The sequence below is a fragment of the Phacochoerus africanus genome, chromosome 15, assembly GCF_016906955.1.
Source record: "Phacochoerus africanus isolate WHEZ1 chromosome 15, ROS_Pafr_v1, whole genome shotgun sequence".
NCBI lineage: Eukaryota > Metazoa > Chordata > Mammalia > Artiodactyla > Suidae > Phacochoerus > Phacochoerus africanus.
The window spans coordinates 103,069,441-103,086,510 of record NC_062558.1 but is presented as its reverse complement, the minus strand read 5'-3'; the positions used below and the strand labels follow the sequence as shown (position 1 = coordinate 103,086,510).

Genomic DNA, 17,070 nt, shown 5'->3' with positions numbered 1-17,070 from the left:
AAGTTAGAATAGCTGCTAGTTAAAAATTCTAGGAGTTGCCATTGTGGCTCAGCTGGTTAAGAACCCAACTAGTATATGTGAGGATATGGGTTCAATCCTTGGCTCGGCTTAGTGAGTTAAGGATCCAGCATTGCTACAAGCTGCAGTGTAGGTGGCAGATGCAGCTCAGATCTGACATTGCTGTGGCTGTGGCATAGGCCATCAGCTGCAATTCAGATTTGATCCCTAGCCTGGGAACGTCCATATGTCTCAGGTGTGGCCCTAAAAAAAAAAAAAAAAAAATCTATACAGGCAGCTTTCTTCTCAGTTCCAATGTGGGAAGAGTTCCTTTTAAATTATTGTTTATAACTATGTTGTGCATTGAGAAGGATCCAGAAAACACATGCTGTCTCTCCTGCCTTAGTGCACGTATTTCTATTGAAGACTGTACGCAAACACACACACATGCTCATTCATTCTTTTCATGTTGAGAGCAAAGGAAAAGTGGAGACAGGGAAAGCTATAGGATTCCAAGGAGAGGAAAGTGACAGCATTTTCTCTAACCATATCAGGGAAGACTCCCTGAAGGATATGGGCTTGAGTATGTCTATGAAGTTCAAAGCATTTATGACTAAAGGAGAGTAGGATTGGCATTCCACATGAAGGAGAGATTTTATACAGAGGCACCATTGTGGGACCTCATGCAAAGGCCAGGCTGTCTGGAGATATGCATTGTTTTAAGGCAGATTCAGAGATCAAAATGGAAAGGTTGAATGGGATTAAATTATGAAAGATCTTCCATTTCAGCTCCCGGAATTGGGGATTTTAGCGTAGACGGGTAATTCTCAACCAGGGTTTATTTTGCCCCTAGGAGCCATTGGACAATGTCTGAAGACATTTTTGGTTGTCACAGCTGGGGAAAGGGAAGATCTTGGCGTCTAGTGGGTAGGGGGTGAGGATGCTACTAAACATCCTGCAGGACATAGGCAGCTCCCACAGCAAAGAATTACCCACCCCCAAATAGTGCTGAGGTTGAGAAAACCTAACGTGGGCAGAAGTACACAGTAGGAGAATGAAATCACCAAAGCCACAAAGACTCATTTAGTGGCATCATGTGGAATGAATTAGAAGGTAGAGGCTGGAAGCAAGGCGTCTCTTCATTGGCTTGTGTTCTCCAGAAACACTGGAGAGCCTTTTGTGTACAAGCCATGGTGTTAGGCATGGCAGGGAGGGAAAGACAAAGAAGTGACCGTCCTTCCCTCTGGAAGCTCACAGTGGGTTGGGGTAGCTGTAGACATACTCGTGGTGTCTAGTAAAAGACTGATAAATCTTTACTAAGTGGTCCATACCCTGCAAATTGCATTCAAGTAAACACTAGTTGGATAGCCCCAAAGCAATCATAACTCTGCGAGAGACACTGGAAAAAGTATGTGGCATCCAGTCCATAGCTCACAGCAAACCTTCTTAGAACCCTTTGCGTCGCCTCTGCCCAATCTTTCTAACACCTAGCTTCTTTGTCCAATGTAAAGACTTGGAGCTGCTCCCTCTAATCTCTCTAGCCCTTTTCTACCCCTCTGGCAGCTTGGGCCCTAGTCTCTTTTACTTTTGCCCCTAATTCCACTTTCTTGGTTCTTTTTTTTTTCCCCCCTCATATGCAGTAGTTTTCCTCCTTCCCTGTACAAACAGTCTATTAGATTATGTATTGCTCCTTCCCAATATTTCCCCATTTTCTTGATCAGCATAACAAGAGGCTCAGGAGTCTGGCAGACACTCAGGAGTCTTCCTTGGGTGGGGAGTGAAGAGAGGGAAAAGACTCTATGAAGCCTTCACTGGTATTATAATTTACTACTCTAAATTATAATCTTTTTTTTTTTTTTTGTCTTTCTTTGCCATTTCTTGGGCCACTCTCGTGGCATATGGAGGTTCCCAGGCTAGGGGTCAAATCAGAGCTGTAGCTACCAGCCTACGCCAGAGCCACAGCAACTCAGGATCCAAGCTGCATCTGTGACCTACACCACAGTGCACGGCAACGCCGGATCGTTAACCCACTGAGCAAGGGCAGGGATCGAACCCACAACCTCATGGTTCCTAGTCGGATTCGTTAACCACTGCGCCACGACGGGAACTCCTCTAAATTATAATCTTTGGCACCTCTTCAAGAGCATTCAAATACTGGTAATAGAAAACTAAATATGAAAATATTATAGGAGCAGGCTTTTTTTTTTAATTTGATGACATTATTTATGGATTTGCTTTGAATCATCATAAGTGGCTTTTAAGTGTCATGTTTGTTCTTCAACACCACTATTGTGAACAGAATTGAACAGCAGTTTATAAAATACTCCCATAGAAAAGAATTTCCTGAATTTTTTTTTTTTTTTTTTACAGTTTGGGGTTGGGTTTTATTTACAGTCCCCCCCAGAGCCCTCTCAGCACTGGCCTATGGCCCTAGACCTCAAATAAATATTAATTCAGAACTTGAAAAATGCATTAGTGGCAAACTGCAATTACTGAAATTGTTTTGAAGTAGCTCTGCCTTCCCCTCTCCCTTCTCCTCAGAGAACTTCTTCTAATCCCTGTCAGTTACAATGGTGACTTTTAATGGAGCAACCTTGGGCTCCTGCCATGAATTCTGTCAGTGTGCCACTCCTTGGTTTGTACTGAAGCTTTGGGGTTCAGGATGATTCTACCTTTTTCTTTGTGGAAACCAGTGATTAAAAAGATAAGATAAAATGGGTCCCAGTGGAAATTTGGAAGAAGCATTATGGCCGCTGAAATCGTTGGTATTTGTGGTGGGATTTTGTCTTAAAGAAAACAGCCTCAAAGTTGGCTATTTCATGGATTTTCTTTCCCCAGAGTAGTATTTTCCTCATCATTAATAAGCTGAAATTCAGCACTTTTTTTTTAATCAAATCACCAACTAGTACTAATAATAGCTCATTTGCTTCATGCTTTGTAGTTGCCTACATTTTTTAAACTTTTTTTTTCAGGGCCGCACCTGCAGCATATGGAAGTTCCCAGGTTAAGGGTTGAATTGCAGCAGCAGCAGCCAGCTTACACCACAGCCATAGCAATTCAGGATCCTAGCTGCATCTACAACCAACACCACAGCTCATGGCAATGCCAGATCCTTAACCCATTGAACAAAGCCAGAGATCGAACCTGCATCCTCATGGATACTAATCAGGTTTATAGCCCACTGAGTCACAATGGGAACTCCATTAATTGCCTATATATTAACTTTGCAGTGTCTCTTTAAAGTAGGAAAGGCAGGTGATTAAACTAATCTTGGTTTTTCTCATATTTTTGTGTTTTCTTGGTAGAAAATAAATATACATAGCACGCAAGAAAATCAGGTAGTACAGACATATCTACAAGGAAAATAAGCCTCAGATAGATGTCTTAGGAAGAAAATACCGCAGCTGGAAATCATGAAGGAGGTGATGTTTGGGTTGGTTCTTGAATAAAGAGTAGGATTAAGGGATGGAAGGGTTAGAGGTGGGTTTGGGGCTACTCAAGGCAGAGGGCGCAGTGTGGACAGAGGTTCACAGACATGGCTGGAGGTAGATAAAGAACCTGGGGCATGTCTTCAGTAGGACCTGGAAGCTGTGTAGATTGGGATGAGCTTGGAGGGCAGATGGGCAAAGTGGGTGGGGCAGAGAGATGAAGCCTTTGGGTCAGAGTGAGACAAGGTCTTTGGTAGAAATAGAGGTTCACAATAGGAGAAGGGAAATGGGTAGGAGACTGATGTCAAAGTGTGGTCTCCTGTCAGGAGGGCCCGCCCCAGAAGGGTGTTGAGACTAAGAAAGAGGCCAAGGATATATGGATGTTTGGAGGTTGCCTAGCAGGTGGGGAAAGGGTGACTTCAGAGATGGTGCCTGAGCCTGGAGGGATTCAGTAAAGTTCATGAGCTGATGTGAGTGACAGAGGAAGTGCAGTCTTTCCCCTGTGGGGAGATGAGGCAGAGGCCCAGGCTAAGAATAAGTGTGGAGCCCCACCCGAGGGGACACAGCTTATTTCTAGTGCCTGCTCCTGGGTACCCAGCAGCCTGGAGGCACCGGTCTGAGCCTGAGCACCATGCTTCTCAGGCACCATTGTGTGAGGTGAGGAATAAAGTGAGAGATGATGTCATGGAGAAAGGGATCCTGTCACCAGGAAAATCCATCCTCGAGTCTTGACAGCCAAGGGAAAGGGGCGTTTTCACTGGGATGCAGCGGTTGAGGCCCTGGAACCTCTTGGACCTGGCTCTCAGGCACACAGGTGTCCTGGGGAGGTCCAGAGTTAGGGGAGTGTGTGTGGAGAGGGCCTGTGGCTCCCCACCATGGAGGAGGGGACTTTTCCTCAGCTGGTGGCCAAGACTTGTCCGTGATTCATGCCCGTGCTGTGAATCTGGGAGGAAGGGAATGAGGAAGATGGGTCTCAGGGTTCTGCACACATGGCTACTGCAAAGGCATCCTCCTAGGTCTCAAGGGGAGACTCCTCATTGCAGTCATCCTTATGCTTTTCAAGTACCGCGAGTGCAGTAGTATTTTACAAGGATTATTGAGAGTAGAGCCATTTGGGGCCACAGCTGTGTTATAAAAGTGAATTTCTAAATGGGTTATTTGGAGCTGATTTGCAAATATATTAAGGCTTTGGCAACTTGTAGAAGTTATGAAATTTATGAAAAGAGCCATAGCACTTTTTCTTTCCCTTAGATGCTCATAACCCCTTAGAAACCACAAATAATTGCAGTTACCGAATGTTGTAAAAATTAAATCCACCCACAACAAAATGAAAACTCAAATTTACGGTTCTGCTAAATCATTTTCTTGCCTCCTCTCTCTCTCTCTCTCTTTCTCTGTTTCTGTCTTTCTCTCTTTATAGACAAAAGTCTGACTACTGTAGGAAAAAAAGTCATGATTCATGATCAAAAGTGGAATAATGGAGATGAAATAAACAAGGCAAGACCGAGGTGGAAACAGAATGAAACCATTTGCTGAGACTGCAGAATGGACTGCGGCTTCTGTCCTTTCTTGGGATAGCTGAAACGTGACCAGCAAAGTCTATCTGCTGTACAGTCTGTTGTGAGGGAGATGGTGACCTCTCCTTTATTTCCCCATGGATCAATGCTATTGGGCACACATGAAAATAGTTCTCAGTCTAAAACGTAGCCCTATCAGCTGGGCGGTAAGCAGACACGCAGAACTGGGTTCCAGAGAGGAAACAGTTTCTGGTGCTTTGCTTCTGTCCAAGTCTGTGCAAGTGAAGAAAGTCCCCATGCACACGCCCCATGCTTCCGAGTCCAGGCCTTGTGGGGAATAATCAGGAACCACTCCTGAGACAGGTGAATTTTGTTGCTGGACGGAAGGGTGTTTTCCCCAGCAAACTGCAGTGAGCATCGTGATGAATACATTGCATGTCCACGTTAGAAAACAGAACCACATCATCTGCTAACACCAATGATCTCCCAGAGCAGTGTCTGTTCAAAGCTTCTGTCCGACAGTTTGGCTCTTTGGCAGGGTCCCTGAGACACGCCCACCAACGTACTTTCTGTTACCTCCCTTCTTGTTACGATATTAACTCAGGAATGGATCTCAGGATGGAGAGAGTCATAGAAACCTGAATGAAAGCTTTTCCTCGCACTCCCTCTTCTTCTGGGGGATCCTGGGAGGGGAGGGCAATTCCTCCTGTGAGGCATTCTCCCTGGATGAAGAACGAGGGCTACCTCAGCGCACTGTACATGCACGTGATTGTTGGCGCAGGACATTTGACTGTTGTTTACAGCCCATTGTAGTGGGGTCATGGGCTGGTCCCTCACTGCGAGTTTTGGGGGAGGAAGTATGGAAATGACGGGGATTCCATGAAAGGCTGTGATGCTCCTAGAGATGGGACGTTCACACGTTGATTCTTGTTGAGCAGCACTGCATTAACCTGAGTTGTGTGCATCAGAGGTCCCTGGGCCAGTGTTGGGAATGCTCCAGAACACCATCCTATTCCTTCAAGAGGGTTTGTTTTTGTGTACTCTGTATCTTCAGTCAAATGTGTGCCTGGACACTTCTGTTCTTCTCCCTCCTCCCTCCCCAAAGTGGTAAACATTAAGGGCTGGTAAGGACACAGAAAAAGGTCCCTTTGTAGATAGTATTTTTTTTTTTTTTTTAAAGGATGCTATGTGATATGTTTGAGCTAAGGAGACAGAAAGAGAGTAGCTCAGAGAAGAGGACCTCTAAGGGGAGAGAATGAATGCAAACCTTCGTTTGATACAAGAGGACTGAAAGAGAATATTATTTTCCTACAAAATATGTAACTGTTCTCTCACAGGATAATGTGGAATTCCAACACGGATTATGGATTTCCTCCACCTTTCACTGACATTGCTTCCACAGGGAAGGGTCTGCCTTTCTGAGCGGAGGGGTGGGCCCTGTCCTTTCCGACAAAGCTTGTACAAATTCCCGAACCGCAGATTTGCTAAAGTGACTGTATATACTTATATTCATAATTTAAACGATTAATTCTGGTCAGATAAATGTTGTTAAATTGGAAAATGTTTTATTACATTACATCAAATAAAGTTTATTTATAGCTGTAATAAAGCAACTTAAGTAATGATTTTTAATTGAATGTCTCATGTTATGAATGTCACTCTGCGTAGAAGAGCAAACTTTACATATTTGCTGTGAGAATTCATTCATTTTGTAACTGTTTAAAAAAAATAATGACCATGCCTCCTTTGATTTGATTAATGAGAATTTATTTGGCTCCTGCTACATTTAGTACTATGGACTTCGAGGGAACCAGGATGGAGAAAGCAAGTCCTTACTTTTAAGGAATTTGCCATCAAATAGAGAAGGCAGACACTGCTCAGCTTGTCACCATACAGTAAGGTAAGGGCTATAGTGCTTTTTAGGGAGTGATATATTTCTTTCCTGTAATATGAGATGGGGTGGGAGTTCCTGTTGTGGTGCAGTGGAAACGAATCCAACTAGGAACCACGAGGTTGCAGGTTCCATCCCTGGCTTCGCTCAGTGGGTTAAGGATCTGGCATTGCCGTGAGCTTTGGTGTAGTTTGCAGATGCAGCTTGGATCCCATGTTGCTGTGTCTGTGGTATAGGCCAGCAGCTGTAGCTCCGATTCGACCCCTAGCCTGGGAACCTCCATATGCCACGGGTGTGGCCCTAAAAAGCAAAATAATAATAATAATAAAATAAGATGGGGCATTATGATTAATTGGATTGTTTTGGGTTTTCATATGTGTTTAATTTTTTTCATCAGGAACTTAGTTATTCAAGTTGGCTCTTTATCCCACTGACTTGAACACCCGATCATTGAACTCTGCTTCATTCTGACTCCAGGGGCTGGACGCTGGACGCTGTGCTTCCCATGTATGGCAGCCAAAGGCAAGGAAAAGGTAGAAATTGAGAGAAAATGAGAAAAAATATCAAACAAATTATACTGTTTCACCTATGATATAACTCATGCCAAAGGTACAGCTTTGGTTGAAACTAAGAACTGGGAAAATCACTGAAATAAATGTCTTACCTGTATTTTATGACTATTCAGCAAGAATGGCTATTATAATTAACCTCTCTTCTCACTCTAGGGTATCAGCTATCTCCTGGTAAGGCTGAATATTGGGAAATAATCTTGGGAAGTAACTTGTAAGAGATACCTTAAGGATGGTTGCCTTAGTGTTTAGTTTTATTCTGTAAATATTCAACAGGATCAACAGGAGGCACTCATAGAGTTCCTAGGTTTTCTGGAAACTGTTTCATAATTTTCTTTTATTTATTTATTTTTACAGCCACACCTGTGGCATATGGGAGTTCCTGGGCTAGAGGTTGAATTGGAGCTGTAGCTGCCAGCCTATGCCACAGCCATAGCAGTACCAGATCTGAGCCGCATCTGTGACGTACACAGCAGCTTGCAGCAACGCTGAATCCTTAACCCACTGAGCAAGGCCAGGGATCAAACCTGTATCCTCATGGGCACTATGTTGGGTTCTCAACCTACTGAGCCACAGCAGAACCTCCATAAATTCTTAAAGCAGGAGTTCCCATCTTAGCCCAGTGGAAACGAATCCGACTAAGAACCATGAGGTTGGGGTTCGATCTCTGGCCTCACTCAGTGGGTTAAGGATCTGGTGTTGCTGTGAGCTGTGATGTAGGTCGCAGATGCAGCTCGGATCTGGCATAGGCTGGCAGCAACAGCTCTGATTAGACCCCTAGCCTGGGAACTTCCATATGCTACAGGTGCAGCCCTAACAACAACAAAAAAAAAGACAAAAAGAAAATTTCTTAAAGCATTTTACTATGGTGTCATGTGCTTGATATGCCTGTATATGTTTTTGATGATCATATTTTCATGCAGTTTTATTAGATTCACTGATTACAGGCATAAGCTAAATAAATAAATAGAAAATTCAGGAAAATTTTCAAATAGTTTATACAAATATAATAATGTCTTAATTGCATCTGTAGATGATGGAAATTTTACTTTCAGAATTTTGATTGTCATTTTATGGATATAAACATTTACAAATCCTTCATTTCTTTGTAAACAGTTCATTCCCCTTCCCTCTGAGAACCTTCACATATGCTTTCTCCCTCTGTCTGGAATTTTCTTCCTGTTGTCATTTATTTACTGTGTGTCTTCATCATTGTTTAGTAATTCTTCAAAGGCGTGAGCCATGTCTGTTTTTTCCACCAATATGTTCATCACATAGCACCATGCTTGGAACACATATAGTAGGCAAATAATATATATTTCTTTTTTAATTGAAGTATAGTTGATTTACAATATCTTGTTAGTTTTGGATGTGCAGTGAAGTGATTCAGTTATTTATATATATATATATATATATATATATATATATATATATATATATTTTCCAGATTATTTTCCATTGTAGGTTTTTATAAGATATTGACTATTATTCTGTTTCATAAAGTAAATCCTTGTTCTTTATCTATTTTATATATGGTAATTTTTATCTGTTAATCCATATTCCAATTTATCCCTTTTCCTCCTCCCTTCCCCTTTGGTAATCATAAGTTTGTTTTCTATGCTTGTGAGTTTGTTTATGTTTTACAAATAGTTTCATTTGTATTATTTTTTAGATTCCATGTATAAGTGATGTCTTTCTTTATCTGCCTTACTTCACTTGGTATGATAATCTCTAGGTTCATCTGTGTTTATTTCTGGGCTCTCTATTCTGTTCCATTGATCTATGTGTGTGTGTGTGTGTGTGTGTGTGTGTGCGCCAGTACCACACTGTTTTGATTACTGTAGCTTTGTAGTATTGTCTGAAGTCTAGGAGGGTTATGCCTCCTGCCTTGTTTTTTCCCCCTCAGGATTGCTTTGGAAAATCTGGGTCTTTTGTGGTTCCAAATAAATTTTAGGATTAGTTATTCTAGTTCTGTGAAAAATGTCATGGTTAATTTGATAGGGATCACGTTAAATCCATAGATTGCTTTGGTGAGAATGGGCATTTTAACATATGGATTCTTCAAGAGAATGGGATATCTTTACATTTCATTGAATCATCTTTAATTTCCTTTATCAAGATTTCTCTTTTCTTTTTTTTTTTTTGTCTTTTGTCTTTTGTCCTTTTAGGGCTGCACCCGCGGCATATGGAGATTCCCAGGCTAGGGGTCTAATCAGAACTGTTGCTGCTGGCCTATGGCAGAGCCACAGCAATGCCAGATCTGAGCCACATCTGCAACCTACACCACAGCTCACAGCAATGCCGGATCCTTAACCCACTGAGCAAGGCCCGGGATTGAACACGCAACCTCATGATTCCTATGGGAACGCCAAGATTTCTCTTTTCAATGAAAAAGCTCATACTCATCCTTCTCAAACCATTCCCAAAGATTAAAGTGGGGGGAACACTTCCAAAGTCATTCTATGAAGCCACCATCACCCTGATACCAAATCCAGACAGACATTACAAAAAAGGAAAATTGCAGGCCAATATCTTTGATGAAAACAGATGTAAAAATCCTCAACAAAATTTTGGCAAACTGAATCCAGCAACACATAAAAAGGATCATACACCATGATCAAGTTGGATTCATTCCAGGGTCACAAGGATGGTTCAACATATGTAAATCAATACACTATATTAACAAAAGAAAAGACAAAATCTACATGATCATCTCAATAGATGCAGAAAAATCATTTGACAAAATTCAAACTACATTCCTGAAAAAAACTCTCACCAAAGTTGGTAAAGAGGGAATTGCTCTCAACAGAATAAAAACTATTTATGTCAAACTCACAGTCAACATAATATTTAATGATGAAAAGCTGAAACCCTTTCCCTCTCACTACTTCTTTACAATGTTGTCCTGGAAGAACTAGTGGCAGCAATCAAACAAGAAAAATAAATAAAAGGTATCTAAATTAGAAAGGAAATTAAAGGTATCCAGATTGGAAGAGAAGAGGTAAAATTGTCATTCTGTGCAGATGACATGATACAGAAAACCCTAAACATTCTACACAAAAACTATTAGAAATGTTAGAATTCAGCAAGGTAGCAGGGTACAGGATTAATATACAGAAATCTGTTGCATTTCTTTGCACTAACAATGAAATATCAAACAGAAAGTAATAAAAAATCCCATTACAAAACACTTCAAAAACAATATAATACCTAGAAATAAACTTGATGAAGAAGGTGAAAGATCTATATGCTGAGAACTATGAAGCATTGATAAATATTTATTAATAGGAAGGAAGGAAAAAAAAAAAAAAGGAAAGCCAGAGTCGACTTGGCACAGTTTTTAATTTTCAGGTGTGGAAATCCAGGAGACTTGGTGTGATCAAATGACAAGGGCAGTGAGTGAGTGGGAAGGAGCTGGAATAAGCTCTCCTGTGTGCAGTTTGGGGCAGGGCCTCTGCTACATGGTGCTGCTTCTTTTTAGGGGTTGAATTGGAGCTACAGCTGCTGGTCTACTCCACAGTGACAGCAAAGGCAGATCCAAGCAGCATCTGCTATCTATGCTGCCGCTTGTGGCAACACTGGATTCTTAACCCACTGAACGAGGCCAGGGATCAAACCCACATCCTCTCAGACACTATGTTGGGTTCTTAACTTGCTGAGCCACAACAGAAACTCCGGTGACGCTTCCATTGCATGAGTTTCTCATATCAAGAGAGCGACTTTTTCTTAATTTTCTGCACTAGTGAAGCAGAGCTATGTATGTGTTATGGCCCATATGTTGAAACTTGTTTTATCGACAGCTAGCCAGATGGTCCCTAACAGCAGACAAAGAAGCCATTTGGAAACTTTCAGCAGGTCAGTGCATTTTGAAAGCACAGGACAGTAAGGCATATTGTGATGTCATTCCTTACTTACTCTAAGCAGCATGCATCAAAAAAAGGAAGGCCTTGTTAGCATTACATGTGAAACATGTGGCCCTTGAGAACTAACTCAGGGGACCTCCTGTGCAGAGACAGAAGTTTATTTAATTGGCTCTCTCCTTCGGCTTGCTTTGTCTACACCTTCTCTGGAGAAGAAAAGTAATTTCTTAACTTTAAACACTTTGGTTTTTAAGCTCCTGCTGGCTATTTTTTTTTTTTAAACTCCAAACCCTGCTTATGCAGTGCTAGCAACAGAGATGTGATATGATCATCAATAAAAAGGTAAAGGCACAATTTATAATAGCTAGTCCAAAACAGAAAGTGAAAGAGGTTGATAATTGTGAGAAGTAGTTTCACAGAAAATGGTTATGTTGGGCATTTGACACTTAAACAAAAGCTGAATTAAGGAATGAAGACATCTTGTAACTGTGGCTCTCTGGACAGACACATGAAATCTTAGCTTCTATTCAGGCTATATAATTCATGCTCAGAGATTATGGAACAAATGGAAAGTAATGGATTAGAAATATTCAAGAGACTCTAAAGAAATGAAAGACTAATCCATGTTTCTTCCTCTAAGAAATTCATTCTTTCATCCATTTCCTCATTCAATCAAACACATATTTATTAATATGTCAGAACCTATCTAAACATTAGAACCCAGTGGTGAGTAAGACAGAAATGAATTCCATTCTTGTGAAGCTCAAAGTCGAGCCAAGGAGCTGAACGTACACAAATGATCATAACAAAATGTGATGTCTATTATGATAAGGCACATACCAGGAAGTTTAGAAAGATATGCATACTTCAATATACTTATATAAATATTTAAAACTCAGTGGAAGATAGAAGTGGTAATTCAAAATAGCAGATGGCAAGAACTATCTAGAGTTTATCTTTGATGTGCATTATGTAATATTTTTGTTGCCAAATTACCTTTCTTAATTACATTTTGATTGGGCTATTATTAAAATGCTCTTTATTCCTGAAACACAGACAGTCTCACAGTGGGAGAGATGGTGCAGAGTTTTGCAAGGCAGCAGAAAGTCAGCTGTAAATATAAACATTTGTCATGGCTAATTCACAAAGCAAATAATCCACCTGTACAAAAATGAGATATAACTGTATACACAGAGAATTACAGACCTAAAGAATCTCATGGATGAGATAGTAGAACTCTCTACTGGTTAGCAAGTGAGAACATGCTAAGTGAGAACTGTGTTTTGTCTGAATTTGTTTACAAGATGCAGTATAGAGCAGCTCTTTGCAGACTGACTCTGGCGAAGGAATGTTCTTTAATCTGTGACACAGCCATGCACTTGAAAAATATACAAATGAACTATAGGAAAAGTGAAATGGAAAAAAACATACACAATGTAAGTCAATTTTTTATTATTATGTGCAGTAGACATAAAATTCCATTTTAGTTAATATGGTCAGAACAAAGAAAGCATGGAGAAAAAAGAAAAGTAACACAAGAACTGACCATTGTCCACTGAAAGTGTGCAGTTACTCCATCAGGGAAAACCCCGTGATTTCTCAGTTACGAACTGACTGTGGCATAACCAGGACATGGCAGGACACTTGAGTGTGCAAGGCTCTTCCATGGCATGTGTGATGAGTGTGATATATGGAGGGTGAGGAACAGCTCACCTCTGTGGACTACACCTGGGGTAGCAGAAGTGCGAAGTTACCTGCTGTCATGAATCAGAGAGTGTTTGTCAGAGTTCCCATCATGGCTCAGTTGAAATGAATCTCACTAGTAACCATGAGAACACAGGTTCCATCCCTGTCCTCACTCAGTGGGTTAAGGATCTGGCATTGCCATGAGCTGTGGTGTAGTTTGCAGATGCGGCTCGGATCTGACATTGCTGTGGCTGTGGCATAGGCTTTTGACTTTGATTTGACCCCTAGCCTGGAAAGATCCATATTCCACAGGTGCAGTCCTAGTATCCACAAAACAAAACAAAAAGACAAAAAAATGTTTGTCAACAAAAGAAAGAAGTGATCTTTGTTGAATATGTGTTGAATATTAGCTATTGAGAATGAGATGCTGACCTTGGCCAAGGTCTGCACTTTCGCTGCTGTGCATGTGTGTATGTGTGTGTGTGTTGGCAGTAATTAATACAACTCACATTCATTGAGTGTTTATTACTCACCAGTTATTCTGCTAATCCTCAAAACAGCCCTAAAAGGCTGTTATCTCCATTTTTGGGGTGAGGGACTAAGGTTTATGGAGCCCAAGAACATTAACTTGTGAGTAGTAAATCTGAACTCTCTAGCTGGTGTATATTTTTCTTTACATCACAAAATGCAACTCAATGGTTACTGACTTTTAGTGGGTCTGGAAATATGCATCTGAGCCCAGAGTGAACCCGCTCTTGGTTCTCCAAAGACTTCTTCTTACACTGAATACCCTAAGGGAATTGTTGAAGGTTAAATCCCAGATAATTGTGAAGGAAACAAAGGTTGTTATTCCTGCTTCCTAACCCTATTCTTGGATTTCTGAATTTCCAGATACCAAGTATCTCAGTGCTTTCTCTTGGTTATGCATTTCTATTGCAGCCCACCTGTGATGGTTCATTTTATGTATCAGCTTGACTGGATTATGAGGTGTCTATATATTTGGCTAAACATTATTTCTGCGTGTGTCTGTGAAGGTGCTTCTGGATGAGATTTGAAGCCATAGGTTGAGTAAAACAGATTGCCCTCCCCAGGGTGGGTGGGCTTCATCCAAATGATTGAGGGTCTAAATAGAATGACAAGATGGAGAGTGGGAGAATTCACTTTCTGCCCTTCTGATTGAGCTGAGACATCATTCTTTTCCTGCCCTTGGACTGAGACCATCAACCCAAGGTTTTCAGGCCTTTGGACTTGGACTGAACTGCATCACTGGCTCTTCTGGGTCTCCAGCTTGCAGATCGTAGGACTTTTTAATCTCCATAATCACATGAGCAATTCCTTATAATAAATCTCTTTATATACATGTGTGAGTTTGTGTGTGTTTATAAAACCTTCCATCTCTATGTATGTATGTATAGATACAGATATCTATATATGCACACATATATGTATCAGTAGGATATTGGTTTGTATGTATGTAAAGATATATATGTATATAATGTATGTATATTAATAACCTATGTATAATATATATAAAAGAACATTGGTTCTTTTTCTCTGAAGAACCCTAATACAGGGTAACGAACCTGACTAGTATCCGTGAGAATGCGGGTTTAATCCTTGGCCTCTCTCAGTGGGTTAAGGATTAAGCATTGCCATTAAGCTGTGGTTTAGCTCGCAGATACAGCTTGGATATGGCATTGCCATTGCTGTGGCATAGGCTGGCCACCATAGCTCTGAGTCGACCCCTAGCCTGGGAACTTCCATACTGCACCTGTGGCCCTAAAAAGACAAAAAAGAACCCTAATACATTGTCCTAACTGCTGTTGCTCTACAACGTGTACTTTTCTATAGTCTCCTCATTAAAAACTATCTGTCCTGTGTCCTATTCTCTCATCTTTGCATCTTTTGATGGTCAGCCTATAAATCAAATACACTAATCCATTATTCAGAACCCATGTCTCCTTCTTACAAGGTACATTCTTTCACTGGGGCAAAGAATTCCTTGGATCAAAGGCATTCCTTGGATATCTGAACCTGAGAGAGCGTTGATAGAAATTTCAGACAGTATGACAAGTTGGTGTCGGTGATGGTGGCTCCAACCAGACCTTGTTACTTACAGACTGTGCCTCCACTCCCCTCCTGCCCAGGGACCCCTGCAGCTGAAAGCCTGCTGAGAACCAAACCCATCTCCACAAACCCATCTCCAGATATCTCCCACCATGTTGGAGCTGAGCCCTAAGGGAATTGCCCACCTTTTTAAAGCACAGAGGGATGAGGGTAGTTAGGTTTCAGCTGACGTTTGTCAGGACATTCAGCCAGTTGCCCCCAGTCCTGGTCTTTGTGGGCAGCAGCTTCTCCTGGTTTTATGGCTCCAGAGAGACATTCTATCAGGAATGTTGACTGTCAACCCCACCACTCCGTCAGCTTCCTCATCTGGCTCCATAGGAAAGGCTTGAATATATTTTACATGTGGAGATAAAATTAACACCCGAAAATATTTTTGGGTGCACAAAGATTACTCTTTATATTGCTTATTTGGTTGGCTCTTAGAAATTTAATTGTATAAAGCTTTTAAATATTGGCTTTTATCAGCAAAAATAAAAGATTTAGTAAATTAAATCAATTAAGGGAAAATTTGGCTTAATTCCCAATCATCCATTTGGATCATGCAAAGCACAGATTTTTTTTTTTTTGGATATAAACCATCTCTTCAATATTCTAACATGAATTGTAGCAGGGCATGCAGTTTTACAGCGACGCTACCTAGCATAGGCTGAGGTAAAATGTTTTCATTTCCATTTCTCCAGGGCAAATATAAAAAGGACCCTAATTTATTTGTCTACTATTGGTGATGACAACTGAGGAAAAGACATGTTTTCTGGAAAAGAAATTCATAGCCAGAGTTTTAGAATGATCTTATTAGACAAGCTTGAGCTTCTGAAAAGAATGAAGCAGAGCTTTTAAATTTTGTATTTCTTTCTTTTCCTTTTTTTTTTTTGTCTTTTTCCAGGGCCTCACCCACAGCATATGGAGTTTCCCAGGCTAGGGGTCTAATAGGAGCTGTAGCCACCGGCCTATGCCACAGCCACAGCAACGCCAGATCAGAGCCGTGTCTGCAACCTACACCACAGCTCATGGCAATGCTGGATCCTTAACCCACTGAGTAAGGGATCGAACCCGCAACCTCATGGTTCTTTGTCAGTTCTTTGTTAACCACTGAGCCACGATGGGAACTCCCTAAATTTGGTGTTTCAAAAAAGTGGAAAAAGTTGATGACATGTGATAAACTCCATTTATGTTTTATGTTGTTTTGTCATAGTTTAAGTTATTATTAATAAAAAATTAAATATACAATTAAGGAACCCTTTGTACCCTTTACTAGAGCTGTGTAACCTTGGGCAGGTTCCCTAATTTTTGTGTTTCTGTGTGTCAGTTACTTCATCTGTAAAATGGGGATAATGCTGTCCAATACATCTTGGGATTGTTGACAGGATTAAATGAATGACAGTTGTGAAGAACTGAGTACTCAGCCTGATGCACTGATACCCCACTGGTGTCCTCTGTTACTGCTCTTACTCCTCCTCTATCCCATTCTTCCCCAGAGGCAGGCACTTTTCTGAAGTTACTGTACATCCTTCTGATCAAAGCTTTTATGCATTTAATACACAATCATTGTGTCTGTAAGGAATTTACCTTTGTAAATTGTACCTGTATTGCCATCCTGTGTGTGCCATCCTTCTGCAACCTGCCTTTGCCCCAGGGCTGCATTTGTGAGATCTCTTTGTATTGAGAGATATAGATTAAATTCATCCATTTTAATTCCACCACAATATCCAGTTAGCTGAATATCCTGTGACTCACTCACTCATCTGTCCTCTCAAGGGCACTTAGTTTATGTCTAGTTTTTTGGGTAACTACAAGAATGCTGCTGTGAGCATATATGGACCTGTCACACTACCTATATTAGTGAAAGTTTCACCTATAGGGGGTGTCCCAGCCCTTTTCACTTGGGTTTCCCTGTCAGATGCCACTGTGCCTCTAAACCAAGGCTACCCTGAGGGCACAACCACAACCCATGTACCTGTTTAATGCAGACCTGTTAGGAAGCTCCATCCCAGAGGA

At 41.1% G+C, this 17,070-nt stretch overlaps 1 protein-coding gene across 1 annotated transcript in view; it reads left to right on the top strand.

Annotated features, from left to right (window-relative positions):
- HTR7 (5-hydroxytryptamine receptor 7) overlaps positions 1–6,574 on the top strand; it is a 97,965-nt gene extending 91,391 nt beyond the window's left edge. The window contains exon 3 of the mRNA XM_047760171.1: positions 4,846–6,574. Within this exon, the coding sequence (XP_047616127.1) occupies positions 4,846–4,888 (43 nt within the window). The 3' untranslated portion in view covers positions 4,889–6,574. The remainder of the gene's footprint in view (positions 1–4,845) is intronic.
- Positions 6,575–17,070: the final 10,496 nt, after the last annotated feature.